This window comes from Megascapheus bottae, chromosome 16 (genome assembly GCF_031878675.1).
Source record: "Megascapheus bottae isolate mThoBot1 chromosome 16, mThoBot2.hap1, whole genome shotgun sequence".
In the NCBI taxonomy this organism is placed as follows: domain Eukaryota; kingdom Metazoa; phylum Chordata; class Mammalia; order Rodentia; family Geomyidae; genus Megascapheus; species Megascapheus bottae.
In genome coordinates, this window is record NC_143524.1 from 14,613,075 (window position 1) to 14,630,964 (window position 17,890).

A 17,890-nucleotide genomic window follows, 5' to 3' on the forward strand; every position below is an offset into this window, starting at 1 on the left:
TGGAAATAACTGCCATTATTTTGGGCAGTCACAAGCAAAATAATACAAATTCTCACATGCAACCTCAACCACCTATGGTAGAGCAAGCTGTAAGAGGAACAGCATCAGCAGAACAGTTGTTCCACAGAAGCTCTGACTTTATTACCAATATTATTCTCCAAGAGTGTTTCACATCTCTCAGGTGAAAAACGTCCAACACTTAAGTGCCACTAATAATTTTTTATGGCTGGAAATGTGGATCAAAGTATGAAAAGAAAAGTCAATTCACAGGTTCATGCATTTAGCCAAGTCACTGTGGCTCATTTTTCACCATATGTTTTAAACTGTCTGTCAGAGGCGGAGGAGGGGAGCAGGAATAAGTTGCTTTTTATTTCGCGGTTCTTTAGGTCTGAAATAAAAGCAGACATACTAGGGGAAAAAAAAAATCAAACATTCAAGTAACATTATCCACTGCTACTGTTCCCCTAGGAATCCCTTACAATGAGTATCAAGAACTCAATAGATACTTTTCTAGTAAAATACATAAACAGATAAATAAATTATCCCAGGCTGAAAAGAATGTCCACATCTGGTGGCTCACTAGTGCTTGTCAAACAAGTCAAAAACACGCAGGGCCAGGGAAGATCATTCCTAGCTCCTGACTTCAGAGCTGGAGAGGGAACAGAACATTTCCCAAAGCCCTGTGCCTTCCAACAGGGAATATGACCCCATCTAAACAGGCAAATAACCCCTGTGTTTTCTTCCAAGTAGATAAATAATTATACTGAATACTAGTTCCAAATGTCGTGTGCTCAAGTCATAGACACTGAGGGAAGAATGGCTCTGTCCTTTCATTCTCAAGAACTTACTGTGGTATATCGTTGAGGGTAAGAGTCAGTGGATTTTTAACACCTTAAAGAAGTAACTTAATCTCTTTATACCTCAGTGTCTTTAGCAATAAAACATGGAGTGAAGGATGATCTCTCAAGTCCCTTCACATTCTGACTCTGCATTTCTTTTAGAGCTTTCTGAATGGGGTGCTATGAATGGATAATAGACAAGCAGCAGGGAGATCTGATCCTCTCACCTGATTGGCAGAAGCCCAGGTGTGGGTCTTTTCCATAGACCCTAACATATAAAGTTAATATTACCAATTTGTGCTAAGATTTGACAAAGGTTGGACAAAATAACAAATGGCTCTAATAACTTCCTTCTGCAAAGGGAGTCTACAGCTTCCAATCAATTACCAAGCTAACAGCCCAAGTGAGGCTGGAGATTGTTCTCCATCACTGTCTTGCAGCTCATACCTCTTACATCCGGCTCATTTCATTCTTGTAGCTTTGGGAACTGTGAATTACACTGACTGCAGTAGCTCATCTATGGCCCATAAACAGGCCATGGTGCTTGTCACTTTAAATGCCCTGTTGTTTGTAAAAAACCAGGCTGGAACTCTGGGGACAGAGTCTACACGTTCAGAACTTTGGACAAAGGGTGAGTCCCTGGCTCACCCTTGTGTTCTCTGGTCTAATCCATTAAGTAACTCATATGTTCTCCATCGAACATCTCATGTGCTGCTGGGTGCTAATCCCTACAGTCTGTGTTTCACAGGGAAGTGAAGGCATTTGACACTTTTTCTGGCTAGCAGTTTGTACCTTGTACCTTAACATCTGATTTCATAGAGTGACAATACCTGTAGGGGTTTCAGGAAGTCATTTGCTCTGCTCTCCTTTTTCCAGGTAGGACCTGAGGCCACAATAGATGCTGGAGGGGGAGGGCTGTTTGCCGCTCCTTTATGAAAAGTTCCCTCTGTCACAGGGTTTCTCTAAAATGTCTTTGGCACTGGTGTAAAAAAAAGATCTGTGGCACGTTTTCTCTTCAGTTCTCACATAGAAAATATTGTGTATAAGCTATTTTTAAAATGTAAACTAAGATAATGAATTTACTGCAGACATAATAAAGGCTATGAAAAAAAAGTCAGAAGAAAAAGAAATGCTATCACTGGAGACAAAGCAGAAAGTATTATGGTTATGTCACATGAAAATTTCTTCGTAACCAACCTTACCACCTTGACCTGACAAGGACATTAAAACTACAAATGTGAATGAGCCTTCTGTTAGGTACATGTAGAAAGAACGTTTACCAAAATAGACCTTCTACTGAGTTTCAATAAATTCCAAACTAATCAAATCAGCCAGCATATATTTTCTTCATAGTAGAATCACACCAGAAATTATTAAGAAAAAAGGAAATTAAAATTTTTTGATAAAGTAGGCAATGTACTTCCATGTAACTAAGGGGAAAGAGATAATACAAAGCAAATTACAAAATATTTAGAGAAACATGGCACATCAAAGCCTGAAAATGCATGTGATGCAGTGGTTAGAGTAATCTGAGTGCATATATTAGAAAAATAAATACTAAAATAAATTAAGTGATCAACTCAAAAAGGTACACAGATAATAAAGTATAGAATGAAACCCATCTAGCAAAAAGTATTTATTAAATGCGGAATAAATATATAAGAAAACCCCAATGGAATCAAGTTAGATTCTTTGAAAAGACTGCAACATTGATAAACTTCTAGTGAGATTCATCAAAGAAAGAGAAACATTGGGTGTAGTGATACATTTCTGTAATCCCAGCATTTGGGAGTCTCAGCCATCCTGGGATATAAGAAGCGGGGTAGGTAGAAAAATGACCACTATTGGAAATGAAAAAAAGCAAATGATTACAGAGCCCACCAGCTTTAAACAAGAGGGAGTATTATGAGTGACTTTCTAGCCAATATATTTCACAATGTATAGGAAATAAAAAGATTCCTTGAAGAATACAATCTATCAAAATGAACACAGGAAGAAATTGGAAGTGTGAATGGTAACCGAGGCTTTAAGGAAACTAAGCCAGTAATAAGCTCTGAAGTACTTCAGGACAACAAAGGGGCGAAGACCGTTCTAAGTATCAACCTGAGAGCTCTGACTTAGATACATAAGCAAAGAACTGAGCAATTATGCACATTTCTCATGTATTAACAAACAATTCTGTTTATCTCCTCTTCTTTTTGAATTACTATTTGATTTGGGTGGGGTGTTTCGGTTGGTTTGTTCTAAGTGCTACTTCTCAGGACCAAGAGTATTTCTTTTTAGAGCCAGTAGTTTCTGACAGATGACATGTGGGGCAAAATCTTCAGGAGATAAGTCAGAGTGTCCAACAAACTTGGCTGTGTGCCTTTCACAATTTAGCTAAGCCTGTGGAGTCTGAGCACAGAGTGAGAAGACCACCACCTTTCATTTCCCGTTGTGGAAAAGTCTAAGGTGAGGTATGGCACTAATAGTGTATATGGGAGCAGGCAAGCCCCCCAATGGAAGAGGCTCTGTGGAGCATCTACTTGGGTAGCTCCCAGAGAGGATTCCAGTGAATGGGGGCCAGGCAGCATCTACTCCCAAAGCAGGATGAGGAAATAAGCCCAGGCAAGCCAAGGGAGTCACCACACTCCTATTATAAACTATTCCTGCTACAGAATATGTTATGGAACGAGCTATGGAGATTCCAGGTTTCAAAAGACCTGAGATCTCAAGGTACAACTCTCAGACTGACAGAGATCTTAGGGATTTCAGTCCAGATTTCAGTTAGACCAAAGTGAAGAGGCAGCCCTTGTCCACCTTGGCCTAGTCGTTCTGAATAGTCCCCTTTTCAATCTCACTTTTACCACAAAAATAAACACAATGATAGATGTGAAGCCATTGTAGACAATGAAGAACATTGCCAAAAATTAGTCTTTCTTTGTACAATCTTATGAGAGAAACAAGTAGGCAATGCTTTTGTAATTAAAAAAAGGTATAATAGTATGCAAAATCTCAAAATGTCATCTAATACCCTAAATGAAATGCTGTAAAAGTCTCTCCCTATGAATGAAAATAAAACCAAATGACAAATGCACCTTTCCTTAGCCATTCCCGTGCTTTTCATTGGCCAGTACTGTAATAACCAGGGTACCACATACTAATCTATCTTAGAACAATTTCTTTCTCACTGGAATTGAGGGTGAAATATTTCAAAGTAAAAACAACTTGGAAAACTTCAGCTTTTAATTTTTAATTTTTGGTGGGTTTGGAAGTTTTTATTTCTTCCCCTTTAAAATACATCTTTTTTGTGTGTTTTAAGTATGGGGGATCAAACCCAAGATCTTGCATATGTAAGGCAAGTGCTCTTCCTCTGAGCTACATCCCAGCCCTAATCTCTTACGGATTTGAACACAAATTTCTATAATAAATATAGGTACCAAATATGGCTTCATTTAGTCAAATGTAATGATTGTTTTTAAACAACTTCAAATTCAACAAATCCTGAATAAACTAAAAAAAAAAACAAATAAACAACAACAAAAAACGGTTCCTCTTGTCTGAAAGCAAGGCGACCACAGGGGATAAATCTCTAACTTTCCCTTGAGCCCGCTGAAGCTAATTGATTTATACACTCCATTGCACTTCAGTCTGATACCACAGCTGCCTCCTGCAGCGCACGACTCGACTGTCGCCGTCATGCCTCGCATGTACATCCTCTCTGACAGGCCTCATCAACTGCTGTTGCTTCTCACCAGGCTTGGGCTCTGGCACTTTCCCCTGGAGAGACCTTTACTGGTCTCCATACTTAACCCTTGAACCCAGCATAATCCATCAGCCACCCCAAATGAGCAGTGATAGAGAATGTTTCTGCATAAAGACAGGCAATGGCCTCTCACTTCAAACTCAACAGGGTCTGCTTTCTGTTTGTCAGTGTCGCTTCTTCATTTACTAATGTTTTCACTATTGCTGAGCCTGGCGGCCAGAGTCGGGGAACTTCTATTCTAGAAGACATGATTAGGTGCTTGTTAAAATGTAATACATGCACTTTGGAAAATGTACCCCAGGGACTCTCGATGGGTTCCTAAAACCAGGGAGGACACAGTTATTCTGGAATAGGCCTTCCTCAGGTTTGAAAGAACAGCATCATGTCCCACACTGTCTGTCATATACATGTGTCCTTCAAACTCTACTGGGAAGTTTATTATGACTCTGGAGGAGACATTTTACTAATTTTCAGAAAAGACCAGCAATATAGCAGTGGATGCCAATTTTCCCACACTGTTAAAGGCTTCTTTACCTCATACCCGAACTGCAGCTCATCTGAGGTCAGCATAATGATGTCATCATCAATGGCCAGGACAGCCTCAGTCTCAATTTCATCGTAAGGGAAGAAGCGGTTGCTCAGCTTGTTTTCAGCTGTCCTCACAACTTTTAATGGAACTCTGATTTTGGGCCAGAGAGATTCTAGAAGAAAAATAAAACAAGATATTTTACTGTTTACCAATCTTGTGAGAGTATTCTATCACACTGAGGTAGAAGGGCTAGCTTTTATTCATGGCTCGTCTCAAAAGGAAATGAAGACCAAGCCAGGGGACACACACATACACTCACTCACTCACTCTCACTCTCTCTCTCTCTCTCTCTCTCTCTCTCTCTCTCTCTCTCTCTCTCTCTCTCTCTCTCACACACACACACACACACACACACACACACACACTTATCCTTTCTAATTCTCTGCAATACTACTAATTCTACTAATGCTACTAATTCTCCGTATTTCTTAACTAGAAGAAACAAATTGGCTTTACCTCACAACTGAGAGGCAGGAAAATAAAAATGCCTTGACTGTGATCACCATGGCAAGAAGAGAAAGACAGCCTGGATCCCAGTCTCAGAATCACGTCAAGAATATCAGAACTCTACCTCCTCTGTCAAAAGGGTTTCTCATCACTGTTCCCAGATGTCAGAAGCTATGCTAGCTAGGATCAACCATAGGTAGCTTCCGGCTGCTAAGCCTGACCTCCCCTTCCCCCTACCTTCCTAACCCTAGACTTCCTCCCCTCCTCCTGCCTCACACCAAGTTGGATTTCTCATCATGACTAATTTACAGAGCAAATATCATATTTCTAGGATCAATCGTGTGAGATTTTCCAGTAAGCTAAAGAAATAACCCATGACTTGTCTCATATTTTCCCCATTTTACTTTGAAATTATTAGCAATTCAACCACAGGGTTGTTTTGTTTTTTATTTTAAAATTTATTCTTGGCAAATACCTTGTTGGTATAGTAGCAATGTTTCTCACAGATGGCAGATTGTTCTTCATATAGCATTTGTCAGGTGAGAAGTAGAAAAGCAGGTATCATGCTACTTTTTAAAAGTCCATCATATAATTAGTTGAAGAATTAGTTTTGTGAGTCTTGAGGCCCTCAAATACCCATGGTCACTTCAGAGTCACCAAACTGAAGGAGTGGCAAAGCACAGGGAAAGTCAAAGGGAAAAGTGGCCTCAAGTGACTACAGCTTAACAGTTATGTAACAATGAGATGAACTGTTGGGTGTCCCCAGGTCTTAGAAGAGGCCTGTGGAAGAAAGAAGCCTTGTGCTTAAGGAAGACATCCTTATCTGTCAATCAGCCTATGGCCTAGACCCCCAAAAATGGTCATCTCCAAAGGAAGTATGCTGAAGAAAGGGCTGCATGTGAGGCCAAAGAAAATGATCCTCTGGGCCACTGTTGTTTAGATGATAACTAACAGATAAAGATGTACCTGGGCACACAAACTGAGATATTGGAGACCTGCCTATGGTCTGCGTTATTTATGAGAACTTAAGTAAGCCCCTTTCCTCAGCAATAAGCAGAGAAGGGGGCCTTAATTGTTCATAGATGCATTATCATCAATCTTCCTGACAACAAAAATAATTTACAAAATACTCTTTATATGACTAAAAAAGAAAAAGTAACTTGCTCTGTATATCTAGCTAGTACTTAAGCCAAAGTCTTCTGACCACTGAAGAATACATATGAACTGTACTATAAACACTGTAGTTCCAAGGCCCCACGGTTCTCTAAATTTGGAATAAAGTAGGAAAGTTCAATGATTTTTTCAGTAATCATTCCTTTTCATTACATCCCTGACTTCTGCTAAATAAAATCCCTGTCATATATATGCTGTCCCCAGATCCTTATAAAATATGAATTATAATATCTAAAACACAAGTTACAGCTTTATCTAGGAGACCAAATGTTTAGAATCAATCATTCATGCTCCTAAAATCACTGAGAAACCAAAAGAAGTTTAATTTACATAGAGCATACATATTCACTAAGCAGTATATTAAAAACTAAAATGGAAGAAATTCTAAAACATAATCACACACTCCATTAGCCATTATAGTGACTATGTCATCATTGTCATTTTAGAGCATTCCTTGCAACAGAAACGAGATAGGCCAGGGAAATGATGACTCATCCTCCCACACCCACTGACTGGATCTCCAGGTGTGGTGGGTGCCTGACTCACACTTTGGAGAACTAGACATTGCTAGACAGTTCAGTCTTCACTGGCCAGTCTGTGATCGTGGTGCTGGCCCCCGTGAATACTTCTTCTTTGCCAGCTGGCACGATGATAGGCTTTGTCAGGAGAGGGCACTGGAGGGCTGCTAAGGGAGGATGGAGTCCTTCATGACTAGTATGCTTCTTTTACTCTGCTCCTGACGTAGGTGGTCAGCACTAAGCAGGTTCTGGCATTCACCTCCAGTAAGAGTACATGGCACCCTAGGGGCAGCTTCCCTGCAGTTCGGCCTCTATCAGCAATTCCAAGGAGGCTCACAGTAGGGGTGGGTTTGGGAAAAGTCCACTGAAGCCCCAGTCATTACCACAAAAAGTTTAGCTCATGCGTGCAATCCTAGCAACTCAAAGGGCTAAGATCTGAGGGTCAAAGCCAGCCCTGGCACTAAAGTCTGTGAGACTCTTATTTCCAAGAAACCGGAAATGGTGCTGTGGCTCAAGGGGTAGGGTAGTAGCTTTGAGCTGAAGAGCTTAGAGACAACGCCCAGACCCAGAGTTCAAGCCCCACAACCGACAAAAAAAAAAAAAAAAAAAAAAAAAAGAAAAGAAAAGAAAGAAAGAAAAAGAAAAAAAAGTTCAGCAGCATCCTTTGTACCAAATTCCTATTGAATTCTGGGGGTATCAAGCAGGAGAGGGAAGGTTGTCACTGCTGTCAATGCAACTGTCCTTTTCTTTTCTTCCAGTGAAGTCTGAATCTCAACTCATGCACTAATCATGCACTAATCATCTTTTTTTCCTTTTTTTTTTTTTTTTGATCATGGGGCTTGAACTCGGGGCCTAGGAAATATCCCTGAGAAATTTTGCTCAAGGATAGTGTTCTACACTTTGAGCCACAGTACCACTTCTAGTTTTCTGGTGGTTAAGATAAGAGTCTCACAGACTTTTCTGCCCAAGCTGGCTTAGAACCTCAGTACTCAGATCTCAGCCTCCTGAATAGCTGGGATTAGAGGTGGGAGCCACCAGACCCCAACATACTAATCATTCTTGGTATTACATTTTTCCTGTCCAATCACTATGAGGCTTCAGATTTCTAACTTCTGAGGTCTATTTAAGATAGCCAAGAAAGGTTAGAACCATGACTAAAGGCTAGAGGAATGTTACAGGGAAACTTATTGAGACTAAATGAAGTAAGAAACCTCCTGATGGTACAAATTGTTTTGGAATGGAATGAAATGCCTTCAGCAACACAATGCATCTTTTTGCTTGAAATGTACTGACCTTGGTCAGATTTCTACCTGACCTCAAGAAAGGGACTAACTAAACAAGATACTATAGGGACTCAGGATCCCAGCAAGCAGTCAAGTATGACAGGAAGAACATGGTCTAGGAAACAATTTCCAACCTACCATTCATGAGGCATGTGACTTTGGACAAGTCAATTATGTTGAACCTGTTTCTTCAGCTATGGAGGAGTAATAGTTCCATCTTTGTATGACTGACTATGAATGAAGACATACAGCAGTGCAGTATCAGCTGTGCCGTCCCTTGAAAGTCTTTAACTAGAGAACTAGACTGCTCTTAGCCTTAGGTCATGGTGGCCGAGGGTTACATCTGGATCTGATTCATCACCTGGACCATCCAGAGGCATCCCCAGCTCATGTTTCTTGTGTCCAGTTTTACCTAGGTGGAAACCCAGCCACAAAACTGAAAACACCACAAAGGCTGGCAATAAAGACACAGACATTTTTTTTTTTTTGCCAGCCCTGGGGCTTGAACTCAGGGCCTGAGCTCTGTCCTTGGGCTTTCTCAAGACCAACACTATCACTTGAGCCACGGCACTACTTCCAGCTTTTCTACATATGTGGTACGGTGGAACTGAACCGGATCTTCATGCATGCTAGGCAAGCACTCTACCACTAGGCCAAACTCCGAGCCAAGACAAAGAACTTTTGCCATATGAACTCCACAAAGTAACAAACAGCTCCTTTTCCCACTCTTGGAAAAGCAGGCCAGCTGTGTGGTTAAATAGAAACATCCCTCTGTTCTAGATGGAATTAGGACTTTCGCTTGGGTTGTGTGTACAGCATGTCTACCCCATAGGCTCTTCCACTAGCTTTACCTACATATACCCAAAGAACCACTTGAGATGATGCCCATAAAGAGTGATCCTGCCCCTGTAAAGTCTTTGATGGGGAAGTTTTAGAGGGTGATGAAAGCCAAGAGGGATAATAGGGGGTACAGATGGAAATGCAGAATGAGTCAGCTCTTTTAGGAGTATGAGGACTTTCCCTTGTTATATACTTCATCAGGGGAGCCAAAAGTCAGCCTGGACAAAGGAGCATCCATTTCAAAGGTGAGCTGTCTATAGATAATCAGTACCCAGAGGATTTAGGAAACTTCCCAGATTCTTCTCTTCATTTTGTCAAACAAAACAGGGAAACTGCCAGTGACAGGATGAGAGGACAGCAAAGCCCTGAACACAGACCATTTTGGTATGGAATTTTAGTCTTGGACTGACTGTATTTAAAAAACAAAACAAAACATTGGAACTGGGGCAGGGGAATGAGAAGGGAGCTATAAGGTAAGGAAGAAAAATACATAAGAAAGAAATTTTTCTTCCCATGAATTTTTTTCAACTTTTCTGGCTCTGAGTCCTTGACAAGGATCTAGCTCTTCTTCATACTCCTACCTCGGAGAAATGACAAAGCACCATGACACTCCTACACTTGTAAATAATCATGGGGGCTCGGGGCAAAAGCATGATCAAGAGAGCCCTGTGGGTTTTTTTTGCTGTCTCTGCCATTTGAAGCTTTGTGATTCAGGCAAGTTACTAATATGAGTTCTTTTTACTTTTTAATTTGTTTTTCCAGTCCTAGGCTTGAACTCAGGGACTAGGCACTGCTTTCTCAAGGCTAGTACTCTACCACTTGAACCACAGCACCACTTCCAGCCTTTTCTGTGTATGTGGTATTGATGAATTGAACCCAGAGCTCCATACATACCAGGCACACACTCTACCACTGAACCACATCCCCAGCCTCTTTTTACTTCTGAAAATGCAGATAATAGCAGCTTCCTTGCAGGCTTTTCTTAAGGACTAGAAGTACTGTGTGTGAAGTATCAGTACAGTTCCATTAGTAGGATAAAAGAATCACACAATAAACTGTTAGAAGAGCAAGTGTCATACCATTAACATCTTCACCCATGGGTTATGGTGAAGTTCTAGAACACCACCTCTTTGCAGAGAAGTTGAGGGGTTCAGACAGAGAATGTGAAGATGACCCATCAGGCCTGATCATCACCAATGATGCAGAAAGAAACAGCATCAGAGGAAAAAAAAAAAACCTCTATTGTTGAGCTTAGAGGGGTCTCTTCTTATTTTTAAAAATTCTAAATGCAGCAACATGACTTTGTATTTAGTCTCCCATCCTGTAAATCTCCAGCAAGTAAAATTTAAATGCCACCTGTTAGGCATACAAAAGTAACCTAAAACTATGACTTTTTCAAACTTGTTGCTAAAATTATGGAAAACAAACAGCTGAGCCAAGTGACTGAGTACTTCACAATATGAGCTTTAGTCCTGGTATCAATGATTTTAAAAGGTATACTGATTAGTAGTTTTACTTATCTATTGGGTGCCAAGTGAGATACATGCAAAAGGGATTCTTGTGTAACTTGGCAAAGATACTGCCAAATATTCAAGTTGGCTGAAGTAGACCCCAAGCCTCTAATACCTAGCTACATGAAGAACAGACTATCTGATTATCACATAAACCTTGAGCCTGCTTCAGAGTGTGAGTTGCTGAATGCAGTGAATAGACTTCATGACCTTACTTTCCCAGAGTCCCAGAATACAGCTCAAAGGAAAGCAGCTACTGCTTCTACTTCCTCTTGTCCTTTCTGGACTGACCATCTTGAAAGGCTCAACTAACCCCTTGCTGCTCCTTAAGGAAAGGACTGTGAAAGTCACCATCTGAAACTGGGGGTAGGGAAAAGAGCTGGTGTCAATTCAAATTGAAGACTGAAATAGATTAAAACCAAACACTAATTTATACCTACTCAAAATGTATAGTACAATAGCTTTCTTCAGATGGAGGCCAGAGCCAACTTGTCTATCCATCAACTTTGGAAACTGAAGACTTAGGAAAGGGGAATGGGAAGGAACCGGGCTCAAAAGCAATATGACGAAAGCCCATTGGAAATTTCTATTGCCTAATCTAAGTATTTACTTAAACTTCAAACCCAACCACTTAGACTTAACTGTAACCAAAAGAAACAGAGCATTTGGTTGTGATGGAAAAAGAAAAAAAAGTGGGAACTGGGTAGAATGCTGCCTACACTAATCCTCCCAGCCATAGACATGTTAACCACAATATTTATTTGAGTAGATGCAGAGAAAGTGAAAAACATCACTTTTGCCTCTAATATTTCAAAGCCATAGGAAAAAAGCAGACTTATATGTACATATATATATATACCTATATATACATATATATATATATCTCAATGTTATACATGAAAGATCAGATACATGTGCTGGCATGAACACCAGAGCTGACAGCCCAGTTACCAATTGAACAAACACCCTACAGAAGATGAAACATGGTCATATTTTCCCCTCAACAACCACATCACCAGAGCCAAAGCCCTGACCTAAAACCACTGAAAAAAAAAAAAGCTGACCCCCAGTGCATATCAAAATTAAGGCCTCATCAGTTAAAGGGTCTCTTTCTTCCCTAGAGCCAAAACATTTAAAAAGTAAATGAAACTGCTGGTCAGAAAATTAACCACTATATTTTAGTAGGGTTTGCCCAATAATTAACACTGAATTCCCATCTCCAAACCGAGGCTCTTGCTCAGCCTTCTGTTACACCCGTGCTGAGGCTTGCACCATGCAGGAAGAAAACCATTTCTCCTTTCTCATGCTTGCCAAAATAAATAAATAAATAAAATAAAAGTGACTCAAACTCACAGTGAATGGTTTGCCTTATGCCCAAAGTGGCTAACCAGGGTTTATAAAGAGAAACCTCTTTTGCAGTATTAGGTTTTATTTTAACTGACAAATGACAATTTTACGGGTTTATAGGGTACAGAATGATGGGACATCTCCAGATCCTCTGGGCCACAGCCCACATTTTGCCGTTCTCAGGCTTGCAAGGCAGGGCTTGGCGGCTTTCCTGCCACGCTGGAGGTCTCTGCACATGGGTAAATGCATGTGTTTGAATGCATTGTGACACAGGGACATTCCAGAGACATGAGGGGTATATAGTCTTCTGTCTTAAAACATGACTGTCAGCATGCAGCACCATGTAATTCACTTCTCTGGAGAAAAGTGACCACTACCAACAAAATCAAGTGACCCAGGAGGGCCTTCTCCAGTTTCCTTTCCTTCACAACTCCTTTCATTTCCTCCTTTTCTTTCCCCTTGTCACTTTCTTCCACTCTTCTTAAATGATATCAACATCTTACTTTTCCATCTCCCATTTCCCCCTTTATTATCATTATTAATTAGTTAATTAGTAGAGAGAGGATATCATTATGTAGCTCTGGCTGGTCTGGAACTCACCATCCTGCCCGTGTTCTAAGGGCTGAGATCATAAGCCTGAGACACCACTCCTCTCTCTCTTTTTTTTTTTATTAAATATTGAAAAAATGAAACAAAAATCTAGCTGGCTATAATGTTAAGGAAAATAAGAAATCTTGGTACAAATTGTCAGTGTTTGAAAAGACATAATATAGGATTCTCATTCAAAGTAGCATTTTATTTACTCAAATTATACCTCTCCAGACCTAAAAAGAGACACATTATCCTTTCAAAGAACAAAAATCCCGCAAAGAACAATTTCTGAAATGTTTAAGGAGGCAATAAAGACCCTTCTTGTGCAAATTCTTACTAGCCTAACAGAGACAGAAATATAGTCTTCTTCCAGTCTAGACTCCAGATCTACTACTGGTAGTTTGCAGGGCTCTCTCTGGACTTCAGTATAACCAATTAAAAGGACTAGTCATAAAAAGCGCAGATACTACTGTCGGGCAATAAACTAGACCTTATCGGTGACAGTGGTGCACATTACAAACTTCAAACTCATTCCTTGCCCTAATCCATCAGAAACTTCCTGGCTTTAATAGGCTATAAATGGCAAGAGCTTTGAAGTCCTTGGGATTAGGATCAGTAATAGACAGACTGAATAAGAAACTAAATGCAGGTGGAACGTACTCTGCATCCCGAATTAAAAACAAATCCAATTAATCAAATGGTCCTCAACTTTAGCTTCCAGCCAGCAGGTTATAGGGGTGGCCAAAGTATGGAGTGAAGTGATTAAGGAGAGACCAATGGCAGCTTCTAGTAAGAGTCTTCTCCAGTACTGACTTCAGGTCTGCAGGCACTTTGCTTCCAGCCTTCCAAATCAAAAGAGACCATTCTTGTTTCTTGGTTTCAAGGAGAGCACAGAGCAGAGATAAGAAGGAGAAAACTAATGCATCTTAAACCAAGTTCTCATATAAACAAATCAGCTTGGGATGGCAAGGAAAGCCTAGACCTGTTTTTCCCAAGGCTGACAGCCTTAGGTCCTATTGATTCCTAAATCCTCAAATACGTATGCTCAGAGTACGCCAGGGCTAAAGTTAGGTTAAATGGACCACCCTAGAACAAGGATGAGATGACTTAAACCCTGGGGGCACACTGTCTAAGAAATGGCACTGCTTCTTGACAGAGCAGGAAGGTTTAGGTGGAACAGGGAATGGGAGTAATTTGGCCATGAAGGGCAGTACAGCTGCAGGAAAAACCAAGCCAGGCCTCCCTGAGAGCTCCATTTCCCTACTCTGCTTACCTTCTGGAGGGTTTTTGTTCTGATTATTCCAGACCACCAGCAGCTTGGAGAGACTGGGCACCTTGGACACTTCGGTGATGACTCGGAAGAGGCTCTCCACTCGGTCATAGGTGAGGACGATGGCGGTGAAGCCTTGAGACTGTGGTGGGATCAGCGGGAGGAAGAGGGGGTTGCTCACGCTGGACCACTTCTGCAAGAGGACAGGCGTCTGAAGGTCAGAGGAGCTACAGCAGTGGAACTGACCCAACACTACTGCCACTAAAACTAGCTGTGGCAGGCTGGCTGCTTTTCCCGCAACCAACCCAAGAGCCAAGCTACTGCTCCAAGTCTTCTTCTCAGTCTGTATGGCCTCCTTTTGGATGGCTTTGGTTCTGCTATCACTAAAAGGAGCTGAGATTTCCAGTTAAACATGGCAGGTTAAAGACATGCACTTGCTTCCAGTTCCTCTCCAAACCATTGGCACCGCAGTTGATGACTATAAAAGGGACAGCAATCATGGGTCTAGTCCCTTCCTTCCAACAGACTGAAAGGGCAAAAGAGGGCCACAGAGTAGGATTGGATGGAGGCTACACCTGCCAGAAAGGGGTCCGAGACTCAGAACTTAAAAAGTTGAGTGGAGAGGTAGGGTTGAAGGCAGGAGAACATGTTAAAACTGTGTGTCAAGAACTGTCAGACACCCAGATATCCAAATCTTCCCTAACCCCACTCAGCTAGAATATTGGTCCATCCTTCTTCTTGCCGGAGCAGGGAAGGTTATCCCCCTAGTCAATGCCAAGTCTCGACCAGGAAACACATGGCTGGCTAAAAAAAATCCAGGTCGAAAATCTACATGCTCAACGTGGAGCCTTCTTCCCTCTTCAGTTCCCAACACACTGGGAACAGAGTGGCAGTGCCCCACCCCACTAACTCCCAGGGAAGCCCTCCAGGCAGTAAGTAGCCCTCACACAAAGAACTTCTGATCAGTTTTTAGTGCCTCCCTAATCATGAACAGATTCTAGAATCATAGTCATTTCGAGAGCATCTTCAGCAGGAACAGCGGAAACCAAAGGAACAAAGTGAAAAGAAACTTTGAGGAAGCAGAGACAATAGCAGAAGCGGAAAGAAGCTAAATCAACATCAGCAACAAACCACATACTCAGGAAGCAAGAGATTCACCAGAGGAATAAGAGTAAATTGCTATTTTACTTAAAAAGATCTATCAGAGACCAGCTAGAACTCTTGGACATACACACATGATAGCATATAGCTCTTTTTTATAATTATAATTTAGGACAGAATTCAAAGATGAAGACGACAAAACACTTCAGAGTAGACAACAAAAGGAAGTAGAAAAATAGGACAGAGAGGAATAGAAAACTCATTTAATGGGAGGGTTGAGAAAAAGACAACATAGGATACAGATGCGATAGAGCTATCCAAGAAATTAAGCATGTTCTTGATATAAAGATGTCACAGCCATGGATTTCTAGACCACAATGGAATAACAAATGGCCAGCACAGTGAAGTTAGAAACAAAAGAGACAAAAATAAACAAAAGAAAAAACACAAAAGTACTACCATGTCAAAGCATAATCCTTCTCTATACAGAACTGAAGAAGTATTCACAAAATTCACCATACACTTCTCCAAACTCTGTAAGTTTGAAAGTTGTTTAAAATAAAGCTTAAAAATAAATAATTTTAATAATAAAAAAGGTAAGGAAAGAAATGCAAGCTCTTTCCTCACATTAGAATGTTAAGTAACTTAAATATAGCAACACACAAGCAAAAATATCTTTGTAGTAGTAATACATAGAAAAAAAGTATTATGATATTCTTATACCTTTAACAGTTTCATTAAGGAATAACTCACATACCATATAATTCATCAATCTAAAGAATACAATAGCTTTGTTACATTGCATTAATATTTTTATAAAATAATTCACTTATAGGTTAGTATGAATATGTGGCAAGTTTATAATATTGGAGTATCCTGATCACAGACCTAGTGTATCTTTTTATTTGTAAGAACTAATGTAAGCTTTGTAACTTTCAAAAAATTGTGGCAAAAATATATAAAATTTCCACTTAAATCATGTGTAAGTACACAAATCAGTGTCATTCAATTCATATGTAAGCATGGTTAAAGACCAGTAGTACTAAACCCCATCTCTACCAGGAGGAGAATGTGAAAAGTTCTACCTGTCATTCTGGCTGCCTCACACTTACTTCCGCCCGGATTCCTGAGGTCCCCTATCAATCTCATCCATACCACTGACGGACACCCATCACCAACCACGTGTGACAACAGCTGCCTGCCAGATGCAACAGTGTGGGATAGGAAACATACAGGAACACATGGAGTACACATGGCATGGCAAGTCAGAGAGACTGAGTGGGGTTCCTGGAGGCCTAACATACCAGGGTATTGAAGTCAAAATGTCTACTGAATGTCATCATTTGACTTTATAACTAAGAGACCCAGTAAGAAGGTGATCTTCTCAGTGATGACTCTCTGTTTCCACAAGCTCACTCATGGACTCTGAGCTGTAGTCATAGAAAGTACCTGGTTAGTATTTATAGCCTATTATCTGATAATACCTTCTTAGGAACCCTTTTGTGCCTTCTGCTTCAAATTTTATTCTTCATGTCTCTTTGAGCTTTTGTTTTCCCTCGGCCTAGGGCTCAGGACTTGGGTGCTGTCCCTGACTTCTTTTTCTTGAGTATAGTGCTCTACCACTTGAGCCACAGTTCTACTTCCAGCTTTTTGGGTAGTTTACTGGAGTTAAGAATCTCAGGTACTTCCCTGATCCTTAGATTTCAGGCTCCTGAGTAGGGAGGATTACAGGCATGAGCCACTGATGCCAGGCTTCTTCCTGACTTTTATAGAAACCGAAGTCAGTAAATAGTTCTTGGCTTGAGTCACAAGTAATCCCAGGGGCCAGCTTAAAAGTTCGATCTGCCACTGTTCTCTACCCCCTCCCATGACTTAATGCCCACTTAAAAATACCATTTTACATGGAAAGGATACAAAAAAGACATTTTTAAAAGAACTATATTAAATCATTTAGTGTTGTTACTGAGAAAGATTTCTTGAGCATTTACTAAGTGTTACTAGGCCAACATATATAGTAGCTTACCTGAGACACATAATAACCCAGACAGATATGGTTACTGTTCTCAGTTGACAGATGATGGAAATGTAGGATTAGGAACAATGAAAGACATTCAAGGCTACTCAGCCCATAAGAGATGGAGCTGGGAGACAGCCCAGGCAGTCTGACCCCAGGACTCACAGGGGGTGGTCCTCGGCCCCTCCCACACCCTCCTGCAAACATATTCTACAGAGTCTGGGGCAAGCATCACTATTCTATATACCCCAGCATTCCCCACTTCTAGCTCTTTGATTAACAAAGAAATCATGAAAATTCTTGATCCATGTTCTCAATTCTGGGCCAATAAACATGAACCCATTTTGAGCTGATGACTCTGAGAGCACAAGGAACAAAAAATGCACTAAATATATAATCCAGAGACAAACTGAGCACATATATTTATATATATACATATATATATATGTATATATGCCACTGATTGACACAGAAGGAAAAACTATTAGAATGCCAACAAAATGAGGTCTGTGCTTTGGGAGAGAAGAGAACACCAACATACTTAAGTACTTTTATGACAGAAGGAGAAAAGTTCCCCAAATCACACAAAACTTAGCTTCAGAAAATAAAAGCCTTGGGATTT

General features: G+C 40.6%; 1 protein-coding gene across 2 annotated transcripts in view; it reads right to left on the reverse strand.

Annotated features, from left to right (window-relative positions):
• Ext2 (exostosin glycosyltransferase 2) overlaps positions 1 to 17,890 on the reverse strand; it is a 112,697-nt gene that overhangs the window by 23,180 nt on the left and 71,627 nt on the right. For both annotated transcript variants that reach the window (XM_090347860.1, XM_090347859.1), the window contains exons 9-10: positions 14,157 to 14,346; positions 5,119 to 5,285 (exon numbers count right to left, since the gene is read on the reverse strand). In XM_090347860.1, coding sequence (XP_090203986.1) covers positions 5,119 to 5,285; positions 14,157 to 14,346 — 357 coding nt within the window. The remainder of the gene's footprint in view (positions 1 to 5,118; positions 5,286 to 14,156; positions 14,347 to 17,890) is intronic.